At 35.1% G+C, this 27,101-nt stretch overlaps 1 protein-coding gene across 7 annotated transcripts in view; it reads right to left on the bottom strand.

Moving 5' to 3' along the window:
- The window catches only part of LOC149773699 (dystrophin-like), a 494,817-nt gene that overhangs the window by 258,081 nt on the left and 209,635 nt on the right, over positions 1-27,101 (bottom strand). For all 7 annotated transcript variants that reach the window (XM_089946224.1, XM_089946223.1, XM_089946219.1 and 4 more), the window contains one exon: positions 11,685-12,071. In XM_089946224.1, the coding sequence (XP_089802350.1) occupies positions 11,685-12,071 (387 nt within the window). The remainder of the gene's footprint in view (positions 1-11,684; positions 12,072-27,101) is intronic.

Raw genomic sequence — 27,101 nt, 5'->3', positions numbered from 1 at the left:
TGTTATGCTGTGTTTTTGTTATTGTTTAGTAATTCTACTGGATCACAATGTCTAAGTTTACCCCCAATTCAATCCCATCATGCAATGCAATAATAGATTTGTTTCTACATGTGTGATATAATAATAATAATAACAATAATAATAATAATAATAATAATACTACTACTACTACTACTAATAATAATAATAATAATAATAATAATAATAATGACTTAATTTAAAGAGGGTAACTCAATTAGCTAAGAACTAATCTATCCTGAAGCCCTCATACAAATGAATTTATTTATTTCAGCTGCATCCCTGAAGCATCTGGATATATTGGGTTTGGAAGAAGGAAATAGAGAGGGCATACAGTATGCTTTGAATTGTATATTAGTACATTATGGTACAGATCCTGTCTGCACATGTATCATGGTAAATTATTCAATAAACCTATTTTGCAGTATGTTTTATCAAAAGTGTATTACTGGGTAAATACAATTCCACTTCAACCTTCATTTTTTAAATTTTCTCTCTTTCAGATGTCTGTTTTTTAAAAACCACAAAATGATTTTGAAAGCTGTGCCAAGAGATGACTAAGCCAATGTCCATACTTCATTTCACTTTGTGCTAATGAAAGGTGGTAGGTATACATAGTACATATGGAGATTTTCAACCATGTTGTCTTATTCTGTAGAGTTTTGATTCAAAATAAATAAATGATAATGCATTGTTGATTTTGTTTATCATCTTCTTGAAAACTTTACTAAACAAGCCAACGTTCAAATGCTGTTCAAGTCAATTTATACCATGTCATTGTGTAGTTACAGAAATCAGAAATGGCCACTGACAAGGATGCTATACCATCCCTTAAGCTGTCTGATATTGAGATGTCAGACTGTGCAGTTCAATATTGCAGGCACTATTGCTAACATGGACATATCCTCCATGAAAAAGAAAAAACGATGCACACAAAGTGAAGTTGTTGTGTACAGCCCGTAAATAAGCAAGGTTTGCTTATCTTAGCAACTGTAAAAGTGTTGGAACAACAAACTTAACCCTGAAAATACAGATCCTATGCATGTATTATTGGGTATTTGCCCAAATAATTAATAAATAATTAAACGTAAGCTTCTGAAGAGAGTACTGCTTTTGGCACTTTAACTTTATGATAAGTCACCCTGTCAAGATTTCACATTGGGAGAAGAAAACATATACTGCTGTCCCAAAGGATTTATGCCAAAATCAAGCACACCCAAGGGTTTGCCTAAAATACATATCAGGCCTGGTTTCATACTAATTGTACTGGGAAAGTTGTTGTACTTATGATGTTGATTTTAACTGATGATGCAATGGATATGTCTAAGCTTTACAGGAACTTAACTCCTTTTTTCTGGGCAAGATATGGTAAATATGACATGCTAAAAATGCTCATGAAAAACATTTTTTATTATAAATTATTAGTCTTAGACTGTACTGATGAATACTGCAACTTTACCAGACAAAATTGGACAAATATAACATGGCCCAAGTGCCGATTAAATTAAACTTGAATATTTACTCATGGGTCCGTGTTTATTTGTGTGTGGGTGTGAAAAAAAATTCATATGCAGCTGACAAAAACTTTATGACAATAAACAGTTTATTAGAGCTGCATTTCTGCCCATGTATAGTCAAACTTTATTATCTTTAAACAGACAAGTTATAACTTAACCTGATGGGCCCCAAGTGGCCAAGTGGTCTAAAGTGCTCTCTGTTACGGATCACTGCCATCTCACCTCTGTCTGCATGGGTTCAAGTCGTGGATTCTGCCAATGTGGGAATGTGAGAAAGCTTGCCAGTAGCTTCTCCAGTGTCGGTGGTTCTTTCCGGGGATTTCCCGGGTTCTTCCTCCACTATTAATACTGGCCACCATGCATAGCCTATCGTATGCTGAAAAATGGTGTTAAACCCTACAACAACAACAACTTAACCTAAAAAAAAAATAAAGAAATAGTAAATAAATAACTAGTGGGGTACTGGACTTCATATCCAGGAACTGAAATGATTATGCATTGGCCCCAACATCTATGTACTATGGGTACAGACGGAAAAACAGTTCACCCATAAATTCACACATGATTGCAACTCATTGGAAGAAAAAAAAAGTTGACAGTTAAACATGTCCCTATTTTTAGGCGTAGCCATGGTGAATATCTGCTCACTAATTTTAACAAAATTAAGAAGAATGAAAGAAACCTCCACCCCCTCAAAGAATGCCAAAAATACATTATCTCTTAGGAACATAAAATTCCAATGTAAAATTAAGTAGATGAAATGTTCTGGAGAAAAACTTTAGTAACTTCATAACACAACGAAGAAGAAGTTATTTCGAATCTGTTCAAAATACCTAATAAAAATAGGAAATTCAGACCAGGCATAAATGAAAAGACAATGACTTTTTTTAATCATGAAGATTTTTAAACATGATGTTTTTCATTTTGTCTGGACAGAATTGAAGGAAAATGATTTCATCATATCCATGCATCTAAAAGATGCATCTTTTGGTGTTCCATGATATGAACATTTTCAAAAATGTATATACAAATGTACAAGTTTAGGTGGAATGTGATATTGTAATGCTTCATGAATTTGCTTGCTTAGTCTTGGAGTTTCCAGCAAGCAGTGGGTCATTACCAAAATTTGAAATCAACATATTTATAGTTCCTACAACACATATTAGTTGCTCCGGCTACTTTGATGATAACTTCAAGTTATTCCCCAATTTATGCAGAAAAAAATACAATCAGGTACACTCCTGTTCCATCTCTGAAAATTAACTCTTTCAATTTCTCATTGATTTAGTCAATGCCTTTTATTATAGATAAAACAGTTTGAAAAAAAACGACTTTCATGTACATTGCCTGTCAGATCTCCATCAAGAAGACATTCTTTTCTACCAGACAGCATCTTTAGTTGGTTTAATAGATGATATATTTGAACAAGTTTTAGCGGTAAGCGGTAAAGTTCTTGATACCAGAATATATATATATATATATATATATATATATATATATATATATGTGTGTGTGTGTGTGTGTGTGTGTCAGATACAATATTCAGAGAATTGTATCCACCACATGTATGTAGCCTGTCATGTGCTAAAGACAGGCATGACACACAACAATAGATCTGGTAATATCTCTGTCATCTGGTTCAGATTATTTATATATATATATATATATATATATATATATATATATATATATATATATATATATATATATATATATATTTGTACTCTAACATGGCTATACATGCGAATTGTTCTCAATTTGTTATGTCACTCAGTTGAGGGTAATGAACTATTTTCCTAAATCTACATTGTAGAGGTCACTGCCTTGCAAGGGATGAATATATTTCTGGCATCTGTTTTCCATGAGAACATCATACTTGTGCCGATTTTTACTTTAAGATATTTTAAAAGCTCTACAAAGTGGATGCTGAATAGAGAAATTTTGCTTTTAGAGTTTTAAACTGATAAATCTTTCATAGAACGCAGAACCTTTATATTAACCATGTCTAAAGAAATGTCATTAGTTCCTTTCTGCACTTTCATGTTGATAGAAGTACCATGTTAATATGCAGTTGAAAGCGGCGATATGAATGTTGGGAAATAATTAAAAGCCATTCATATCGTGCAGTACTGACATTTGCTAAATAGAGGCAAAGTTATCTTCCCTTTGAGTAATTCATAAAAAGGCAGATTGGACATTATCCAAGAAATCTATAATAAATAAATAAATAACAGCATTTAAATTTAAACAAGAAATTCTATACAAGTGATTTTACATCAGGAGTTGCAGTAATTGATTTTAGTAGTTTATTATTTTCATTTAAACATGCTAATTTATACATATGAAGCTGAAGACATAGGAAAAATAATGGACCCCCATCCAAGTATAATTCAGATGGGGGGGGGGGGGCATTATTGGAGTAAATCATTGGCTGAGCGTGTATAAACCATCCAAATGCATCTTTTCCTACCTTGCTGTTTTTCTTCTCAGACAAAAAAAAAAATGAGTTTAAAAATATGTATGAGCCGGTTCAGAATAAAAAAAAAAGTAGTCACTTGTGTTTCAGCATTTCGGGGTTGACAATTTCCAAGGAAGGTTAAAAAGTTAATGATAAACTTGCAATTTCTCAAAAATGTAATGCAGTGAAATTCATAGGTGTGATGACTAAATTGACTCCAACATTTCATAAATTTATAAACTAGTGTTCAATTTCATTTATTTTTAGAATTCCATCGCATAGGCAATTACTTCTTGGCTTAAAACCAATAAATGGTGCTGAAATATTGCAATGATAAATAAGGGGGATTTTTATCCAATTTTTGAAGTGTTCTGAATATTGCACAAGTCACTGATTAACAGATGATACTGAAGTTTAAACTTATTATAAAAAAAACTGTTCAAATGTCTAATCTGTCTAATATGATGTTAAAAACGAACATTTTAATGGTGATTAATTTTGAGTGATAAGATATACGAGTACCTGATAATTTGCATCTTTCCAACGACTTAAAAGAAAATTCTTTTACAAAACAAATTCTTACAACTCAAATCTAGACACTATTCAGATGATGAGATTTTAAAAGATGAATTCTTTTTAACTTTGTCTTTACATTTATTTTAGACTTTATTCTGATTTTCCGAATATGTTGCAATATGTATCACAAAACCACGTATTCTAGCAATATCCAACCTTACAGATTACCTGCCAATCTCCAGAGAGCAATTTGGAACATTACTTGGTTATTTTGGTCAAGCCGAGAAACTGCCTCGGCTATAGTTGTATAAATGTTGCTGATTCACCTTTGGCAGAGTGCACCACGTATGTTGCAAAAGAATAGGAAAACAATGTTCCAATTGTGACTTTGTCATTTTCTGCTACCATATTGTGCCAAACGAACAAATGCAGTTCCAAATATAATTCTCAGTGGTGGTGAATTACATTCAAGGTGTCTTTCTCAACCTGACAGAAAAGCCTGGGGATATTCCAGCTGGCGTAGGGAGATATCAGCATAATCTATGGACAAAATGTCTAATTTGAAGTATAATCTACATATCACATACCAGTAATAAAACCCATTTTTATATCTTGTACCATTATGTTATAGACTGACAATCAAATTTTCTTCATTAATATGGTTTTCAAATTGATGAACCAAACCTGTTTTAAAGGAAATTTGTTACATAATGATTCTATAAAAAGAACACAAGAAATGTACAAGGATAATATGCAGTCACGCACTTTTACAAATACAGAATCAATACATATCGACCTTCTTTTCTATAATCATCTCACATATAAATTTGGGAATAACACTGGTTTAAAATATGTCAAACAGCATTTTATTTTTTTTTTAAAAATCTTGTATTTAACAATGTACCCTTTAGCACAATTGTGTACTTCAATGTATATAAAAATCACGATGGTTGGCAGGTGTGCTGTTATATTTAACAATGTACCCTTTAGCATAATTGTTTACTTCAATGTATATAAAAATCATGATGGTTGGCAGGTGCACTGATCGCATAGGTTAATTATTACTTACAGTAATTGTTCTTCGCAATCTGAAGAAAGGAAGTTTGACACAACAATTTCCCTAACCCATATCAAAAATACTTCCTGAGCTTTATCAGATTCACACCAAAATATTAATTACATGCCTAGCTACAGACCTTCTAAAATGTGTATGATTGAACACCTCCTATCTTGTACTGCCTTTACAACAACCCATACACTAGTTTACAGGAAAAGGATTTGAGAATAGCTGTATCACTGCCAAACTGTTTAATTAATGCATACTTTTCTATTGAGGATATTATCAAACTCCCACCAAACTTTGTTTCTTTATATAACTGCCATAGGGACAGTTAAACCTGTTGATATTATGTTTTTAAGTGAAGTATTTCTACAAATAATGAGAAAGAGTAATATTATACACGGTATGTACAATAAATGACAATAAAATTACTTTCATTAACTTGTGTACCAGTCACTTGAGTATTATTATAATAGTAGCAACTTAATAAAGTGTACATGATCTCCTACTATGGTTCAAAAACAAATCTACAAAATAAAAACATTGCATAGATTTATATTAGTTTGCAATGCATATTTGATTAATACTGTATGCTTGACCTTTGTCCATAATTGAGGGTGTGTGGACAGAGTTTCGGAATACCTGATGCGCGCACGTGCATGCGTGCGCGCGCGTGCGTGCGTGTGTGTGTGATTAGGATTTTTAACGTATCTTTAAAAAAATTTCATTCATATCATTACAATGTTGGCAGTTTTTAGTGATGTCTAGCAATGGGGCATCATGCCGCAGACATGTAGCATGATGTCCCACCCAGTCACATTATCCTGACACCAGGCCGACCAGTCCTAACACTAACCTCTTAATGCTGAGCACCTAGCGAGGTAGCTGTTAGTACCATTTTTGTAAGTCTTTGGTATGACTCAGCCGGGAATCGAACCCACAACCTTCGCTTCCGAGGCAGATGCTCTAACAACTAGGCCACAAGAGCAGTACCTGACTTTTGTCATATTGTGATTGAGGGACATGAATGGACTTTTTGCCTATCTGAATTTTGTCATGATTGGAAGCAGTAAACATGATGTGTACTAGAATCCGAGTTCAAGAGTTGTTGGAATTTTACATAAAAATTATTAGAATTCCAAGAAAACTGTATTGCATTGTAGGTCAAGTGGGGATTTGTATATATTGGGGATTATAAACAAATTATTCATTCCTATTTTATGATCAGCCTGTGGAATCATTTGTGGCTGCATATAACTTGAGAGGAATTATTTAAATTATTAATTGGAATTACAACGTGCTATTGACATTTTGGACTAAAATACTATTTTGGGGATTATTAAGAACTCATTCAAAGTCGTGGATTGTATCATTGTGGTACATTAGGACATTCAGGAGTATTTGGGCTCGAATTTAGAATGTTGTAAGTGTCCCTCACATTGTATCCAGTCAAAATAATTCATTTGTTGATTTTACTAAGCTTGTTGGTTTTGCTTCTTTCTGTTACATAATATAAGACCTAAAGTCGTAACCTAGTGCACATAAAACTGTTTCAGTTATTCTTGGAATTTTAAGTTGCACTATTAAAAATGTTACAGTACAGTGATGATTATGAAATTGTGATCTACATGTACTTGGGCAATTAGGCAAGGGGATGATGAATACGTTAATCTTATAATTTTAAGTGTAATACACACTAACAACTGTGTCTGCACTTTTTAAAAAGCACTGGGGATATCATGATAATCAAGCTGCATACATTAACTCTTGCTTTTATTATACACACTCCATAACCACACCCTGCATACCAGGTCATTAAAACTGTCAACATCGGAGGGTCAAATAACATCAGCCAGAGCCTGCAAGATCATTTAGTTTTAAAAGATGATGCAGGAATAAAAATGTACAGCTTATCAAGGAGGTCTGATCTTGCAAAGTATCTTCTGCACCCTCTGTCATCATGAAACTGCTGATTCCTTAGCTATAGCATTGGTTCACCCTCTGGCAATATTTATTTTGAATTTGATAAGCAGGATGTGATAACAGATAATGGAATTTAGTATTTTAATACTAAACATGTTAAAATAAACAGTAATTATTGCCATCTTCATATAATGTGCATTGTTATACTCTCCTTAAGAGGGCCTCAAGGGAGAATAGTCCTTGACTAATGAGTCACCCTCTATAAATAAAGCATTATTATTATTATTATTATTATTATTATTATTATAAACATGTTCTAATTAGCTATCTACAACATGCTTCAAATTCCTCACTTGTACACATTTGATACTGTAGCCATTAGGTTATATGACAGTGCAGTCATCATGATAGTTTTATGAAAGCTATCTTCAGTCATCTTTTGATCACTGTAACATGGCATGGGGAAACTGTTGCCAAACTTGCCATCGATGACTTAACTGTCCAAGGCACCAAAAACGAGCATTTAAGATTATATTATGTGAAAATTATACTGAATTATACAGATCCCATTTATTCAATAATAATTTATGAAGCAAGTTTTTCATAATCAGGACTGTTGACTAGAAATAGTTTACCTAAATATGTGCAAAAGCACTCATATAAAATGCTTTTAAAAAATGGATGCATGATACATCTGTATGATTAATAAGTACAGTCTTTCACTCCTCCAGTGTCTTCCCTTTTCTGTTCACCTCAGCTTTATTGACATAACATTTTCTTTTAGATTCTAGCAGAGCCAGCCATGTACTTTTGAAATTGAGCCATTTACTCAAAAAGCCAATCTTCCTAATTTGACATGAACCAAGATTAACCAAATGAAATGTTTAACATTTTAAAAACAGGTTTATTTTTATTTTTTTAAAATTCTCATATTTAACCCTCAAGAATTATCTCCCTTTATCCTTCCATAAGTTGTCATGCTTGCAGAGACGGTACAATATTGAATCAATAGGATGGTACAATATTGAATCAATACTGTTCATGTTAACAGGTGCTAGTATTTATAGTTTGCTAATGACTGTGGTTCAGTTCACCAAAGCTTTGCAAATGGGAGAAACTTAGATGCATCTGACATTTAAAATTTTCATACCTGGTGTTATGAAAATATTACTGCATGTTAATGGATGGAGAAGGTGTAGAGGTTAATACCATATATACTTGATTACAAGTCAAGTCCAACTGCAAAACTTCACAGACCAAGATCTACCGTCACATTATGCACCAGCAGGTTTGCATCTATGCAGTCTGTTAGGAGTAAACAGTAAAGCAAACTCTGAACACATAATTGACTTTATCAGGCCAAGTAAATATGAGCCGAGAGCTTTTTCCAAGTACACACTGCAGCGGCCAAACAAGGCTGGCCTGAATAGGCCTAGAACCTGTGACCCCTGATTTTTAGTCCCATGCTGAACTATAATGAGCAATAACCTTTTTGATAGTGTCTTGCAGGTTTATGGAAAGAAATATCTTCAAATTGAAATACAATACTTGAACTTATCAACTTTTGCAACTGAGTTACTCCCGTCATTCCCGATGAATGTTAACCTGTAGATTAGCTTTAAAAACTGAATGGAAGCTATCCACCAAGAAGATTTTACAAGTGCTCTCATACAAGACCAGCTGTTTTAGATGGTTTTAAAAGAAAACATTGCAAAGTGAGTGGCAGGGTGAACAACAGATCCTGAAGTTGCAAGTTTACTGAGTCACTGGTCACTTGTAAAAGACCACTTGTTATAGATAATGGTTAAAATGAAAAATATTGCTAAGTGGGGGGCAAGGCAGACTAAATATCTGCAAGTTGCAAGTTTGGAATATAGGCTAGGTCACAGCCATTCAGCAAAGGTGCTTGACCTAGATTGCTCCAGTGGACTCAAATGGAACTAGTGCTACTAAAGTCTGCTATAGGTTAACCTATCATGGACGGAGTTCCTTTCCAAACCCTATATTCTTGAATATTTCTGTACACAAAATCTGAGCTCAGTCTCAAACTGAAACATAGTAACTAAAAGCAGATCTAAACTCAAAGAAATTTAACATGTTATTATTGTAGCCATTAGGGCCTAAAACTGAGAATCTTGTGTTGAGAAACTGAAGTCAGGAAATGATGAGTATTAAGGGGCCATAACTCCTCTAAAAAAACTTTTGAAAGTTGGATATCCAATTTCTTCTAGGTCATATCACAGGAAGCTACTAGCAAACTTTCTCACACACCTAAACTGGCTGAGTCTGAGACATAACCCACGTAGACAGAGATGAGATGACAGTGATCATTACAAGGTGAGCGCTTTAGACCACTCTGCCACCTGGGCCCCCTGAATCTGACGAAGTTCAGAACATCTTTGTTACGTTACACTGTGCAATCAGCACATTATAACTCTTCTAAATAATAATAATAATAATAATAATAATAATAATAATAATGTTGATGAAGCTGCAGTATTTACATGGGTAAATGGAATAGTTAAGCTTACTGCCTCCCAAAAACCTGATTTTATTTATTTCCTGGCATTATAAAAAATTAAGAGTGCCCACCTGCTATATTAACATGGCGTGTCCTTAAAGAGTTTATCTTTAAAGCAGATTTTCATTCAAGGTGAACAAAATTTCAGAATGTTTCTACAGTTATGTTTTGTGGTTGTTACGGCCATTTTTTCAGCACATGATTGGGTATACAATTTGGCCATTACATCTGGCGGAGAAGAACCCGAGAAGACAACAGGAGCAACCACAGACCCACAGAAAGCTATGACAATCTTTCTCACATACCCACATTGGCCAAGCCTTGATTCAAACCAACATGGACACAGGTGGTATGGGGTTAAATATTAGTAATTTACTACTCTTTCCAGAAATTTCAAAATAAAAACATCACACTCAAGGTTTCCTTGAGGCAAATTTCATAATACTTTCCTCTGGCAGGCTGGATGGTTAACTCATTCATAATATCAGGCAGGCTGGATGGGTAACTCATTCATAATATCAGGCAGGCTGGATGGGTAACTCATTCATAATATCAGGCAGGCTGGATGGGTAACTCATTCATAATATCAAGAGCCCAAGCTAGATTTAAGCTAGAATTAACAGGGCCCCAGGTTTCATCCAATCCGTTTTGAGCTAGATCTAATATGGCCCCAGGTGTCATCCAATCCGTTTAGAGCTAGATTTAATATGGCCCCAGGTGTTATCCAATCCTTTTTGAGCTAGATTTAATATGGCCCCAGGTGTCATCCAATCCTTTTCAAGCTAGATTTAATATGGCCCCAGGTTTCATCCAATCCTTTTCAAGCTAGATTTAATATGGCCCCAGATTTCATCCAATCAGTTTAGCTCTAAATGTCAAGATCTACAAGATCTTGTGTTAAACTTTAAAGTAAAATAAAGAATTCTACATGCATTGGTTCAAATCCAACAAATCTTCATTAGAAACAAATAACGCTGCAGAAACCAACAGTAGTTGATTGACTACCATAACCAGAACTCTTATTTAATTATGTTGAGAAACACTGCAAATACAGCTAATTCAAGGTCAAAACAATATCAAGCAGCACACCAAATCAGATTTAAATCCATCGACACTTAGTCACATAATGCTGCAGACACCAATGTCAGCAGGATCTGGGGCCGTAACTTCTGTAAATGTTGTGGACTGCTGGACATCAGGATCATCAAAGGACTTAAAGCAATATATAACAGGTTACCAAATTTAGTTGAAATCCTATAAACCTTGGTTAAATCATGCTGTGAAGACGAAAGTTAGCAGAATCGGCAAAAATGTTGTTGAGTGTTGAAAATAGACCTCACTCCAGGTCTCATCCATATTGTTTTATTTGGTTGGAATTTCAAATATCTCTGGTAAGTTAAAATGTGTAAATGAATGGAAGTGATGCAATCAGAGGCCATAATTTCTCTCAACAATGACACAAAAGGCTAACTATATTAAGGAATTATTATCATAAAACTGAGTACCAAATCTGGTTAAAATCCATCAAGTCCCAGTAAAGTTTTCACACAGAAACCAAAATGTTAATAAGCTAAGGGAAGGCTGGGCAGGCACAATTAATGTATGGCTCTGAGAAGACTGAAGAGAAACCTTGTTTAAATTTTTAAAGATAAATGGTGAGGTGTCACATACCTTCAAAAGTGGTTCTTGAACCTCAAACTGGTTAAAGTCCTTACTCCCCAAAACTGGACCTGACAAAGTCCTCTGTGCCTCTAACAGCTGATCTCGTTGACAACGGATCTGATTGATAAAATGAGCCAGGGTTGGACCTCCAACATCTCTGCTATTGGCGGTGACACTGTAAGACGTCCTTATAACATGTTCTCCATCTGAAGCATCAAGTGTGAGCGCTGGCTGTGGAAGGCGGACAACCTGGCCACGAACATCAGATAATCGATGTGTCAATCTCTGAAGTTCAGAATCTACAACGACCCCAACCCCTCGCTCATCTAATCCTTGTCCCTGCTGTCGTAAGGACTCCAACTCTCTATGTCTCCTTTTTAACTCTTCGTCGAAAGCCTGGAGTAGAGATTTACGTTGCCATTAAGCAAAATGAAAAAGTCCTTGATAACTGCTTCTGGAGAAATTTTTTAAAATGCAAATAATACAAGAAACTGAACAGATGTTTTTTTTTTAATATACAAAAACCACACCTGAATCGTAACCCAAACCAAAATGCACACTTACCACAAGCTTGCTGCAAGCTTACAACAAGCTAGCTGCAAGCTTACAACAAGCTAGCTGAGGCTGCGCAAGCTTGTTAAGGAATTTATCTAAGCCTGTAAACTTGCTGCAAGCCTGAAAACTTGCAAAACCAGAATTTTTCTAAGCATGCAATATTCAGTCATGAAAGTTTAAAGTTGGCAACTCAGTACTTCCTGAAATGCTGAAGAATATGTTGTGACTACACTGTCAAATTAAAAGATGCTCTCTTGTTTTTTATTCATATTATCTAATAAAGCATGCAAGTTAAATATATGCATATACATTTTCAAGCTTGCAAAAATGATAAAAACTTGAATTACTTGTACTTTGATGCTTTACAATTTTTTATTATTTCAACATTTCTTCATGTTTAAATTAACTATGATCATTATTAATATGTTTCAAAATAAACTGAATTGTTTCTTGTCCTAAGCTACTTTTTCCAACAAATATCTTTTTTTCCGGTTTAAAATCATTTTTTAAAGTATTAGTCATGTTAATAAAAAAAGTTTTTTGCATAAAGGAAATTCTTTAAGTGATTGTACACTCAATTAGCTATGCAGTCATTTTGTCATTGAATGGAAGACTGGATAAAGAATCCTGTAAAATAGATAGCAACTGAATTGCAACGCTATTTACAGATTGACTTAATACAGCAAGAAATTTGAAATCAGGTACTAGTAAATGCTTTTTACCAACAATGTATGCATTATCAAATAGTCTCTGTAATTTTGTAATGATAACTTCTGGTATCAAGTTGTTGGAAGAATGTTCCTATATGTTTCATTGACAATCTGCTGCCATTAGAAAAAAAAATAATTGTCAGTTATTTTCATAATAAATACATTTTTTAAAATATATAAAATTGAGTGTGGGGGGGGGTTGAGAGAGAGAGATCCATCCTACTCTGACATCATTCTATAAAGAATTGAGCTCTGTGAATTTTTCTTTTTAAAAAAGAAATGAAATAATAGAACCATGCAAGATGAAATGTGGTTTTCATGACAGAGACTTAATTTGGTGTCTAGGTCTTAACGGCACTTACTTTCCTGATTTATATAGTTGGGAGACTGGTTTACACACAACAAATTTGATGGACCAGAACACAAAACTACCATGGTAGCCTTGCAATGAAAAATAGGCACAATTTTCAAGAATAAACCATAACAATTTTGTGTGTTAATTCTGGAAATTTCATTGCAAGCAGTACCAATTTATGAGCAGCAATTGATCCTAGAACCGCAGATATAATTTTAAATCATGGTATTATAATGATGTTGAGTAAACTCAAGAGTGTGTCATGTTTTGGCAATATACTGTTGCACTTTTATAATTTGCATATGTCAAAAAACATCTTTGTAATGTTGCTTCAAACAATCATCGAGATGACAACTCTGCAGATCATTTTTAATTACTGCTGTGCCTGCTCAACTGTAGTAATGGATGCAATGCTGTCAGTTATCAACAATAGGGTCTTGAGATTATAAATTTACACTCATGCTTGTTGATCTCATTTCCGTAATTCTTAGGGTCTTTAATTTTGTCTTCTTCTAACATATCAAATTCAACAAATGTTCAAAGGTCGTTACATCTAGTTCTTTTCATTCTCAAAGAAGATGGAAGTTATTATTTCAAAATGTCATAAGGCATCAAGTTTCAATGCATTTTTGTGTTTAAAGCTCTAAAGTACCATTTGTTTGACACATGTCATAGCCCTTTCAAAATAGATGGTAAAACTAAAATTTGGGAGCTCTTTAAAGGATGGTCTTGAATAACACTAAAAAGGTAAACAGTCAAATTTCTTTCCTGGTTACATAGTACATGCTGATGTAGTCTACATCAGTGGATGGTACCTGAATCATACCAGAAGCAGGGGAGGATGGAGAATTTTATTCTGAGAGGATTTTGTTTAGGCGAGGTGGTTCAGTGTAATCCAAATGGTTAACATTCTTGTTTTTCACCTAACAGTGTACGATTTTGAAAGATGAGAGAGGAAATTTAACCATTCAACACCATCCTCCCCAAAATGGATTTCTATATGGTATGGAAGTGAAGTAAATGTTTCTAAAGCCATACAGAACAAAAATGTAAAGAGTTTCCCACATATTTCCCATTCATAAGCTCTTCTAATTTTTATTTCAGTGAATATTATTAAATGATTTGGTGACTATATTCTTTTCCTAAATTGTGATAAAAAGATTTCGTACTAATTAATGTATACCACATATTGACATTTTTATTTTAATTTTTTATATTACTCATACTTTCTGCACAATAATGTAGGCATGTGACCATGTATAGAATAATGTAATCAATGCCATATCAATTCTTCTGATGCAGCTAGCCAGGCCAACTTTGTTTGCTAGCTTGTGCAACTTTTTAATTGGTAAGCTTGTGCAAGCTTGCAATTGGTAAGCAAGCCTGTAATTAGTAAGCAAACTTGTGATTAGTAAGTTTGTGTGAACTTGTAATTGGTAAGCAAGCTTGTAATTAGGAAGCTTGTGCAAGCATGCAATTGGTAAGCAAGTTGCAATTAAGAAACTTGTGCGAGCTTGTGATTGGTAAGCAAGCTTGTAATTAGGAAGCTTGTGAGAGCTTGTAATTGGTAATCAAGTTTGTAATTAGGAAGCTTATACGAGCTTGTAATTGGTAAGCAAGTTTGTAATTAGGAAGCTTGTGTGAGCTTGCAATTGGTAAGCAAGCTTGTAATTAGGAAGCTTGTGCGAGCTTGTAATTGGTAAGCAAGTTTGTAATTAGGAAGCTTGTGTGAGCTTGCAATTGGTAAGCAAGCTTGTAATTAGGAAGCTTGTGCGAGCTTGTAATTGGTAAGCAAGTTTGTAATTAGGAAGCTTGTGTGAGCTTGCAATTGGTAAGCAAGTTTGTGATTAGGAAGCTTGTGCGAGCTTGTAATTGGTAAGCAAGCTTGTAATTAGGAAACTTGTGCAAGCTTGTAATTGGTAAGCAAGCTTAAAATGATCTATGTATGCTTTTGCAAGCTTGCGAATTAGGATTGTGCAAGCTTGCTGCATGATTTCAAATCTGAGCTTGAGCAATGTTATACTGCAAAGTTCAATAGCCACAATCTTAAAAATAAGCTTGAAATTTTGGTTTTGGAAAGTACATCCACTTTATCAAAATTCCACAGGTGACAAAAATAGCATTGATCTGACCTCAGAACTAGTTCTGTTATTTAATATCTGCACATTTTCAACATATATATGTGGTTTGAATCAATTGATAATAATGAATGAGGTTGGCATAATTAATAAAAACAAAAAAACATTTTCATTCAAGGCAGAAACATTATTGAAAGCAGACAACCAGTTCATGACAGGTTGTACAAGTTTAATAAAAAGAACACAAAATTATTTTTAACTCTGAAGTAGCTGACAAAATGTATTCTTTGCATAAACAAAAAGATAAATTACATAAAGTTACATGTATTAAACATCATTTTACAACATACCATCAAATGGTATACAATGAACCTTACTTTCAGATCAATATGCTTTACTGATATATAAATTATGCACAAAGCAATTAGACTGCACTATTTTTTAAATTTATTAACCAATGCAATTTCCAAAATAAAATGACTCATTTGGTTGCATGTAAGTGGCAAAATATTGTATTGTGTGTCATAGTACATATACTTCTGTTATGTCCAGAATTACTATCATTCATATTTTTGCATTCAAGTGTTGCTCTGTGCTTCAGCACAGTGACATATGAATTGTCTTTTGTTTTTCAATGTCGATGTCATTCAGAATATCTCTGAAAAAATATGGTAACAAACCTGGCTATGAGAAATAAATACAACTCATTACAAATGTCTCTCCCATAGCCCAAATCTATTTATTCAAAATGAAATTCTGATTCACAAGGTTATATTACACTGATGCACACAACGATAAAACTGGATTGGTGCCTCCCATCCCAACTGTTTTCCTCTCTTTGATGTACTTGCTACAGTCATATCTTTAACTTGTTTTGGTAAGAAAGATACCTGGATATAAATGATCTGAGAAATCTTAACAAAAAGGGTCAAATTTTACAATTGTACCTTTTATTTATATATATATATATATATATATATATATATATATATATATATATATATATATATATATATATATATATATATATATATATAAAGAAAAGTGCATGGACAATGTAATTTGGTATCAGTGCATACAGGTTCCTCTTTGTTTATGCAATTGGTCCAAAACAGATCATCCAATTTACAATAAAGACTTGAAACAAAGATTTTTGGAGAGTGGTACAAATAATTCAATTAGTCATGTAATAATGGTATACATTGTCTACACACAGTGCTTAAGAATAAAGTGTCAGGCTATAAGAGCGAAACAATAAGGTAAGTTCTTATCTCTGCATTCAGTCTTTTTAGATGTGTGCATAATTTGTTGCACAAGTTAGCATCTTTCCTTTATTTACATACTAGACTGTCTGTGCATCTTGCTGCGTGGAACTAGTTCTACAATTACCTTAATTATCCTTGATTCTATGCAGTATTCTTGTTACCTGCATAGACAAAATTCATCTTACATTAGGTGTATGTTTTCTCTGCAATTTCATGAAGTACTACGCAGAGAAAAGAAATAATTGTTGGCATCTGGTACAAATAATTTACATTTATCTGAGATGCGGTTACCTTTTCCCTTCATCTTTTGAATAAACAGACATGACCATTTGACTTTTCTGCCACTTAACACTACAGAACTTTGACACAAACTGATCCTTAAGAGATCAAGTGCAAGTTCGCAAAAGATTTGCCAATTAACCATTAAAAAAAAAACAACAATATTAATTGTAATGATCTTTGTTAACTTAGCATGGTGGCAATAGCAGATAAATTGCAATAAATTGTGTCTTGCACCTGACTGCACACACAGGTCTTGCTTGCAGACTGTCTTAGGGGAAGGGTGTGGAATTTGGCACATTACCAGTAATCCATACCAGCTTAGTCATAATTATCACAACCTATGGATGATTTGATATTAACTGCAGGATATGAGAGAGGAATTCTAAATTGGCAGATCCAACTCAGCAAGCACCATGTCCATACACTATTTGTATAATCTCTTCCAAGATCAACCTCATTATCCTAATCTTAAATTACAATCAGAGGCACAACTGCAAGGTTGTAGACCTATCAATGCCAAGTTTTCTCTTTGAAACAAAAGTCAAAAATTGCTAAAAACTGTTTATTTAGCTTTCTTTGCCATAAGAAATGGAAATACTCATCAGTTTGAAACCCAAGTCAATGAATTTGCAAGAAACAATCCCCTAATGAGCTATGTTTTATGGTGTTTCAAAATATGTCAAGAAGTTAACTTTTCAAGACACGTACAAGATCTATTTCTATTCTTAGAATCTTTAACAACAAATGTTTAGCTATTCATAAATAAAGCATATATACTGCAGCTAAAATGTCCTAATGTCAAGTGACCAAAAATTGTTCAATACTGCCTACACTATATTCTAATACCTGACTGCCAACAGTATATTCTAATGCTTGACTGCCTACAATTTATTCTAATGCCTGACTGACTACAGTATGCTCTAATACTTGACTGCCTAAAGTGTATTCTATGCCTGACTAGACTACAGTATATTCGAACACTTGATGGCCTACAGTATATTCTAATGCTTGACCGCCTACAGTGTATTTTAATGCCTAAGTGACTACAGTGTATTCTAATGCCTGACTGACCACAGTACATTCTAACGCCTGACTGCCTACAGTGTATTCTAAAGCTTGACTGCTAGTGTATTCTAATGCCTGACTGACAACAGTGTATTCTAATGCCTGACTGACCACAGTGTATTCTAATGCCTGACTGTGTGCAGTATATTATAATGCCTGACTACAATGTATTCTAATGCCTGATGGCCTACAGTATATTCTAAAGCCTGACTGACTACAGTATATTCTAATGCCTGACTGCCTATAGTATATTCTAATGCCTGACTGACTACAGCATATTCTAATGCCTGACTGACGACAGTATATTCTAATGCCTGACTCATTACAGTATATTTTAATGCCCAACTGACTACAGTGTATTCTAATGCCTTACCAACTACAGTGTATTCTAAAGCCTGATTCACTGTATTCCAATGCCTGACTGACTACAGTGTATTCTAATGCCTGACTGCCTACTGTATATTCTAATGCCTGACTGACTGCAGTGTATTCCAATGCCTGACAGACTACAGTATTTTCTAATGCCTGACCGGCTACAGTATATTCTAATGCCTGCCTGACTAAAGTGTATTCTAATGCCTGACTGACTACAGTGTATTCTAATGCCTGCATGACTACAGTGTATTCTGATGCCTGACTTACTATAGTATATTCTAATGCCTGTGTGTAGTATATTCTATTGCCTGACTGATTACAGTGTATTCTAATGCCTTACCAACTAGTGTAATCTAAAGCGTGACTGACAACAGCATATTCCAATGCCTGACTGCCTACAGTGTATTCTAATGCCTGACTGCCTACAGTATATTCTAATGCCTGCCTACCTGCCTACAGTATATTCCAATGCCTGACTGCCTACAGTGTATTCTAATGCCCGACTGCCTACAGTATATTCTAATGCCCATCTGACTACAGTGTATTCCAATGCCTGACTACAGTGTATTCTAAAGCCTGACTGCATACACTATATTCTAATACCAGACTGACAACAGTGTATTCTAATGCCTGACTGACCACAGTACATTCTAACACTTGACTGCCTACAGTGTATTCTAATGCTTGACTGCTATAGTGTATTCTAATGCCTCACTGACAACAATGTATTATAATGCCTGACTGACTACAGTGTATTCTTATGGATGACTGTTGGTATATTATAATGCCTGACTGGCTACGGTGTATTCTAAAGCATGACTGACTACAGTGTATTCCAATGCCTGACTGTCTACAGTATATTCTAATTCTTGTCTGACCACAGTAAATTCAAAATGAAAACAGTTTAGTGACCTCGTGTTCCAGTAAAAGCAGTGATTTCAGAAAATGTATAGACTTTGCAGAGAGGGTTATGCAAGAGTCTTAAAAAGGACTAGACTTCTTGATGGTCATAGTATTCTCAAGGAAATATATAGCCTTTGTAACTGATCTATGCATAATGCACAACTGGCTTAACACATACCAAGAGATACATGTGCATAATACCTGTACAATGGTAGATCCGACAGTTGCATATTACAATGGCATATCCAACAGTTGCATATTACAATGGCATATCCGACAGTTGCATATTACAATGGCATATCGACAGTTGCATATTACAATGGCATATCAGACAGTTGCATATTACAATGGCAGATCAGACAGTTGCATATTACAATGGCATATCAACAGTTGCATATTACAATGGCAGATCAGACAGTTGCATATTACAATGGCATATCCGACAGTTGCATATTACAATAGCATATCAGACAGTTGCATATTACAATGGCAGATCAGACAGTTGCATATTACAATGGCAGATCAGACAGTTGCATATTACAATGGCATATCCAACAGTTGCATATTACAATGGCAGATCAGACAGTTGCATATTACAATGGCATATCCGACAGTTGCATATTACAATGGCATATCGGAGAGTTGCATATTACAATGGCAGATCAGACAGTTGCATATTACAATGGCATATCTGACAGATGCATATTACAATGGCATATCCGACAGTTGCATATTACAATGGCAGATCAGACAGTTGCATATTACAATGGCATATCAGACAGTGGCATATTACAATGGCAGATCAGACAGTTGCATATTACAATAGCAGATCAGACAGTTGCATATTACAATGGCATAACCAACAGTTGCATATTACAATGGCATATCAGACAGTGGCATATTACAATGGCATATCAGACAGTGGCATATTACAATGGCAGATCAGACAGTTGCATATTACAATGGCATATCCGACAGCTGCATATTACAATGGCAGATCAGACAGTAACCTTTGTAACTGATCTATGCATAATGCACAACTGGCTTAACACATACCAAGAGATACATGTGCATAATACCTGTACAATGGCAGATCCGACAGTTGCATATTACAATGGCATATCTGACAGTTGCATATTACAATGGCATATCCGACAGTTGCATATTACAATGGCATATCAGACAGTGGCATATCACAATGGCAGATCAGACAGTTGCATATTACAATGGCAGATCAGACAGTTGCATATTACAATGGCATATCTGACAGTTGCATATTACAATGGCATATCAGACAGTTGCATATTACAATGGCAGATAAGACAGTTGCATATTACAATGGCATATCAGACAGTTGCATATTACAATGGCAGATCAGACCCCATAACCTCTAAACATTTTGAGCAAGAACTCAAGCTCAAAAACATGCAAATTTAATATGATGCTTTGTGTGTGTGTGTGTGATTTTGACTTTTAATGTAGCTTTTATAATTTTTTCAGTCACATCGCTATGATGTCTGCAGTATGGCAGTTTATAGTGATGACTAGCACTGAGGCATCATGCCACAGACATGTAGCATAATGTCCCACCCAGTCACATTATTTTGACACCCAGCTGACCAGTCCTAAAACTGACCACATAATGTTGAGTGCCAAGTGAGACAGCTGTTAGTACCATTTTTACAAGTCTTTAGTACGACCCGGCCGGGGTTCAAACCTGCGACCTCACCTCTGAGGCGGATGCTCCAACCGCTTGGCCACCGGAGTGGTGATATGATGCTTTGGGTAAACATCCTGTTTATACTTGCTGTATAACTAATATCAAACTGTGAACTGTTATTTGAAGAGGGGGAGTAAAATTAATTATAATGACATAATGCCTACATATTCCTATTGCATAGCTAACTCTTTCTGGGACAAAAAAACTAACTTTTTCTGTATCATGAGAATTCATCCTCCCTAAAAAGTGATTTCTATTATTGTCTTGATGTAGACTGTGCACAGTCTTACTGTCATTTTCCAAGGACACAGAATACCAACAGGACATCAGTATAGGTAGAAGGACATCTGGCAATAGCAAAAGGTAGTGCTGTATCATTGAAATCATGTTACCACCACCCACCCATTTTAATACCACTAATATTTTACCTATTGCTACTGAAAAAATGAAGTTGCCAATTAAATGGGAGGCTGATGACCCTCAAAAATGGTAAAAGAAAAACAAGGGAATACTCAACCTTATGTTAGAAGTATCCACTGCTGTAAAATGGTATCCACTTTGGTCACATAATGTGCCACAACTATGGCCCTGGAGAAAATATGCTTCACTTTTGGTGTGCCAAGGAATGAAGGTAGAAGGAGGAGAAGGTAGTTTGAGATTTCCAAAATGCAGTTTTCATCTCAGCCTTCAATGATGAATGGGTTAGATAGGCCAATGAGGTAAAAATAGATAGAAACCTGGTAGGCCTTAATGAATGAAAGGCCCATGAGGTAGCAATAGTTAGAAACCTCATAGGCTGCATCTTCATAAATGAAAGGACTCTCTTGGCAAGGAATTGATAAACTCAATTCATTGCTGTGACAATCCTCCTGGAAATATCAGCTGAGCCATTAAGAGAAATACAAAGATGCTTCCTACCCTTTCTTCTCCTTCAGCAGCAGCCAGATAGAAACAAAAAGCCCTAACAGGGTATAAAAATCAATCTTGACCATGCATCCACAGCACAGATGTGACTAAGACTGGAATCTGTATTGGGGATGGAGCTACTGACAAGGTGATTTTTTGCTTTTTTAAAAAAAACACATGGTTGGAAAGAAAAAAATCCAAATCACAAGCGCCACTGAACCCAAGACAGCCCTGTTTTAAGGACAGGGCACAAAGCTTGCTCCTTTGTCTCATCGACGCTAATGAGAGTAATAAACACTGTCATGTGGGTATGGTTCTTGAAAGAAGCTTCACCCAAAGACTCAAAGGGTTTTTTAATTAAAAACAATGAGACACACAAGAGACCCTATCTAGGCATTAGACAGCAAGACATTGGTCTCTGTAGCTTAAAATAGCTTGTCAGGTCAGCAAATATGAGAATCCAAATTGATGGCCAGGCCTTTTGAAAATCTGAGCTTGATTGATACAGCTGACCACAGACCTCAACATAGTAACCAAGTATCGTCTCTCTTTAAAAAGGATGAGAAGTAAATCAGCCACTGCAGTCTTGGAGGGACAGCTGGGATTAAAACACATTTTCTATTACACCAGTTCGAAAGATTCTCCAATTGGCATCATACACCATAAATGCTGAGTGTCAGAGTCCTGGCCTAATAATACACTTGGCAACATTGCTCAAACACTTGTCATGGCTTATATATTGTTAAATGTGAACCAGGTGTTAAGGTGGAGAATCTGTGGGCTGTTGTGTAGGAAACAGCCCCTGTACTCTAAAAAAAAGTTCCTCCTTGAAGGCAAATTTCTGCATGGGCTGGTCTACCAGCAGGTCAAAAAGATCACTGAACCACAATCACAGATTCCACAAAGAGGCTATCAAATTAAGCTGAGCTGTGGATGTCAGATGTTCACTAAACAAAATCAATGAAAAGTAGTCCCAACAATTTTGGCATGATATGTGACCCAGTACATACGCACAAGTCCTGAATAATAACAAAATAGCAACAGGATGAACAAGAGGATCACCCAAACTCTACTGGACAGAGTAACAATGGCTATGGTGAAAAATATAACAGCAAAATGGCGTTAAAGTCTCATGACAGCTAATTTGAATGAATGGATATGCAATAGATTAGATGGCTGATGTATGTTCCTGACCTGAGCAGGCAGCAAAAGATCTGGAGCGTTTTAATTGAACCATTACAAAAGCGCATCTTGAAAAAAATATGAGGATGACTGCACATGGGCCAGTAAAACAGGGTAAACTTATCGAAAGTTCTAGAAGTCCCCTGTTGCAAGCATGAAATCTAATCATCACGGAAAGTGTGTGTGTGTGTGTGTGTGTGTGTGTGTGTGTGTGTGTGAGAGAGAGAGAGAGAGAGAGAGAGAGAGAAAGAGAGAGATTAGGATTGTTAACATAGCTTTAACAATTTTTCAGTGCTATGATGTCTGCAGTATGGCAGTTTATAGTAATGTCTAGCACTGGGACATCATGCTGCAGATATGCAGCATGATGTCCCACCCAGTCACATTATCCTGACACTGGGCTGACCAGTCCTAACACTATCCTCTTAATGCTGAGCACCTAGCGAGGCAGCTGTTAGTATAATTTTTGTAAGTCTTTGGTATGACTCGGCCAGGGTTAGAACCCACAACCTCCCCCTTCCAAAGCAGATGCTCTAACCACTAGGTCACCAGGGCGGTCCCCGGAAGGTGTGAGCTATGCAATAGCAACAGGTAATGTACTACTAGTATTAAACTGTACAGACCCATGCCTGCGATCGAAATGTCCTAGCTGATATGAGTCTATGCAGTAATCAATAGAACAAACAAGATGGACCCTGATTTGCCAGCATAATATGCAACAGCAGGTCAGGGTCTATAATGTTTGTAATCTGACCTGATCTTTAAGCGTGTATATAAAGTATGTCACAGAAATTTGGCAGCCTGGTAGAGGAACCCAAGCTAAGGAATAGCTGAAGTTTCTGTTCTAGATTCTATAGACTGTCAGAGTGTTTGACTTTGAATTTGAGTTAATTGTTCAAAAGCCTAGAAAATACAGGGCCAGACCTCTCAATCATAAAATTTTACATCTAACTCAAATATACTCAGACCTATCAAAATCCAGCATTTATACGTAAGGAGTAGGACTTTTGGAGTGAAATGTATTAATCAAAATGTTTATATTCCTATTCATTCTACCAATGATTTCAAGGAACGAGATTAGACCCTCATCTGCTCACCCATTATTATTATTATTATTATTATTATTATCATTATTATCAATTTTATCAAGTTTTATGACATAGTGTCATTTGATTCCAACACAGAGCCTGCTCTTGGGATCCTATGTGCATTATTGGATTATGATCACAGATGATCCACAAGGAATCTCCCAACATTACAGGTACTTCATGTCACTGTTTTCAGAAAACTCACAAATCTTGATTAGACTTTGCATACAGAATGCGAAGGTTATACTGCACTTACTGCCCATGCCAAGAGAAAATTGGAGACACATGGTACAGTAATTTCTTTCCCAATGTGCACTTAAATCTGAAGCTGTCTTATGTTAAAGTATCTTAAAATAAACCTCACCCTCATCAAACTGCACCATGATAACTCAAAAACACAGCAATAATGCAATGAGATCTATGGATTCTATTTTTTTCTTCATGATTGTGCGACATACATTAAGAAATAAATTGATAACCAAGTTACTGAAATTATATACTAGCTTATATAAAATGAGTCCAACTGCACACAGCATAGCCCCAGATCTGCCGTTGCACCATCAGGTCTTGTCCTGTGCAGTTGGGAGTTAAATCTGCAGAACAAGTAACACAGACCCTAATCTGCATGTGCATTACGATATGGCAGATCAGGAATTTTTTTGTTTCAATTTGACTCAACAAATAAGTGAATATATACTGTAAGACGTGATTATGGAAAAGTTCAATCACACTGAGAACAGAATATTCACAACACATTTTAAAGATTACAATGTCCAATTATCTTTTGATATTAAAAGGGAAAAATGCAGGAAATGCATGGAAATATCAGTATATGAATGTTATTATTGAAACAAGACTGCTTGGTTTAATGTCTCGTGATGAAACAACAACATTGTGTAATTAAATGAATTAAAACACCTTACAGCTAAATCTGTTTTATTTTGACAACTGTAGGGAGCTACATTTTCCTTTGATATGCTGCTAAGTTAGCAGATTAATTGGTTCCAGGAGTTTACAATACATGAAAGGTGCCAACAATAACAGCTAAAAGACCTTGTGGGGTGGTGGTTAAGCCTAACTGCTTGTTAAAAGTATACACTATAAACAACTTGCAAGTTTTTGACTTTGACTGTTCTAGTAGCTCATTGCTACAATATATTCCTAAAAATATCTTGGAAGTTTGAAGAAAAAAAATGCCGCTTTATGTGAATTTTCTTTTCTTTTTCTTCTTTTCCATCCAAAATCGATGTAATAGGTACACGAGAGTGCAGTCTACCAACTTGTTTATTACTACATGTATAAACACAATGGTCATCTTACATGTAGGAAATAACAAAAATCTAAAAATTTTGCTATCCCTTGAGTAAAGCAACTACTCTATGCCAATAATGTGTGGTTTCAGCAAATTCCATGCATTCTTCTGACTACCCACCAAACATATATGTCCACATATCTAAAATATTATCAGAAAGGTTAGAGGAATCCTGGTCTAATGACATCACATTACTTTCATCAATCGGTATCAATATTTTCCCAAACATGTGGAAGTCAAGATAAATGGGTATTATCAATGGAATAAATGAAATAATTGCTTTGCATGAAACATTCAGCTGTTATATCACTCAGTTCTTAAATGCACTTATTTATGAAGCCATTAAGAACTTGGATATGTCTGGAGCTTTATCGTATCCTTCATACAAATTGAGAACATTCACTGTGAAACCGTTAGCTGAACTGCACTGATTTACTGTCATTGTTGTTGTCATCTGCCTTGATCATAAACAGACCAATGTTGCAACAAAATTTATGTTACTTTTCATAATAATTATCAATAAAGATCACTTTCTGACTTTCAAAATCGCTTGGATTTCAAAGGAAAGTATGAATGGAGCAAAAAATTTCCACATACTTTTTCCGTCTGTCCCAATGTAGAAATAAAATCAAACAATACAATACAGGCATATAGTACACAGCGATAATACAAAAATAAATAAAGAACCATTAAACATGGCTTTTTTGTTTATGCATCTTAAAGGACACAAAAATGTCCAACCTAAAAACACAAACATATTTTTTAGCTACTATATATACTCTCTTATAAGACAAGCCCAACTGTAAACTGCACAGACCCAGATCTGTCATCACACAATGAACCAGCAGATCTAGGTCTATGCAGTTTTGTTTACGAGTAATCAGTAGAACAAACAATATTGACCCTGTTCGGCAGGTACATTATGATATGGCAGATCATGATCTTTCTTGTTTTGCCGTTTGACTTGACTTATAAGTGAGTATATATGGCATAGCTGGTGACAAAATGCACATAATTACTAATATGAAATAAGGAAAAAAATCAACACAGTGAAGTTTTGTTCTCTACCTAGCTAATAGCAAGGTCATGATCCTTTCAAGGCTAAAAAAGACACAGTGGAAGAGAAGATGGGAAACTTGCAATATTAAGCCTTTGACCTTCAACTTGAAGATAGCCCCCCCCCCATAATACCCTGTCTAGTGGTGATGTATAAGTATACCAAATATTAGTCTCAGATTGAAAATAGGTATGTATGTGAACCTAGAGTATTTGAACATGTTTCTTTGTAACACCCACTCACTCTACTGATTTTTTAAAAAAGCATCAATGATGTAAAATTACACAAAACTTAGTCATTTCACTGACTGATTTATAATCGCTAACCTGTCATCAATGGATCGCTGTCCTTTTCTGCTTTCTAGAATAAGACCATTCCAGTAAAAACTGTGTCATCTGCATTCAATATTTACAATGTCAAGTTTGAATACTGACAACAAAATGAACAAATAAAAAGTAAGAAACCTTACGTGTTAAAAGAGATTTAACTCCAAAATTTATGGAATTACTGAGATTATCAAAGATGGTGAGCAAGTTCACATCTGTTACTTGAAAACAGATTAGCCCATGCAAT

This window comes from Sinohyriopsis cumingii, unplaced genomic scaffold (assembly GCF_028554795.1).
Source record: "Sinohyriopsis cumingii isolate HCF-2022 unplaced genomic scaffold, ASM2855479v2 utg000622l, whole genome shotgun sequence".
Classification (NCBI taxonomy): domain Eukaryota; kingdom Metazoa; phylum Mollusca; class Bivalvia; order Unionida; family Unionidae; genus Sinohyriopsis; species Sinohyriopsis cumingii.
The sequence above is the reverse complement of the archived record's forward strand: the minus strand, read 5'-3'. Positions and strand labels throughout refer to the sequence as shown.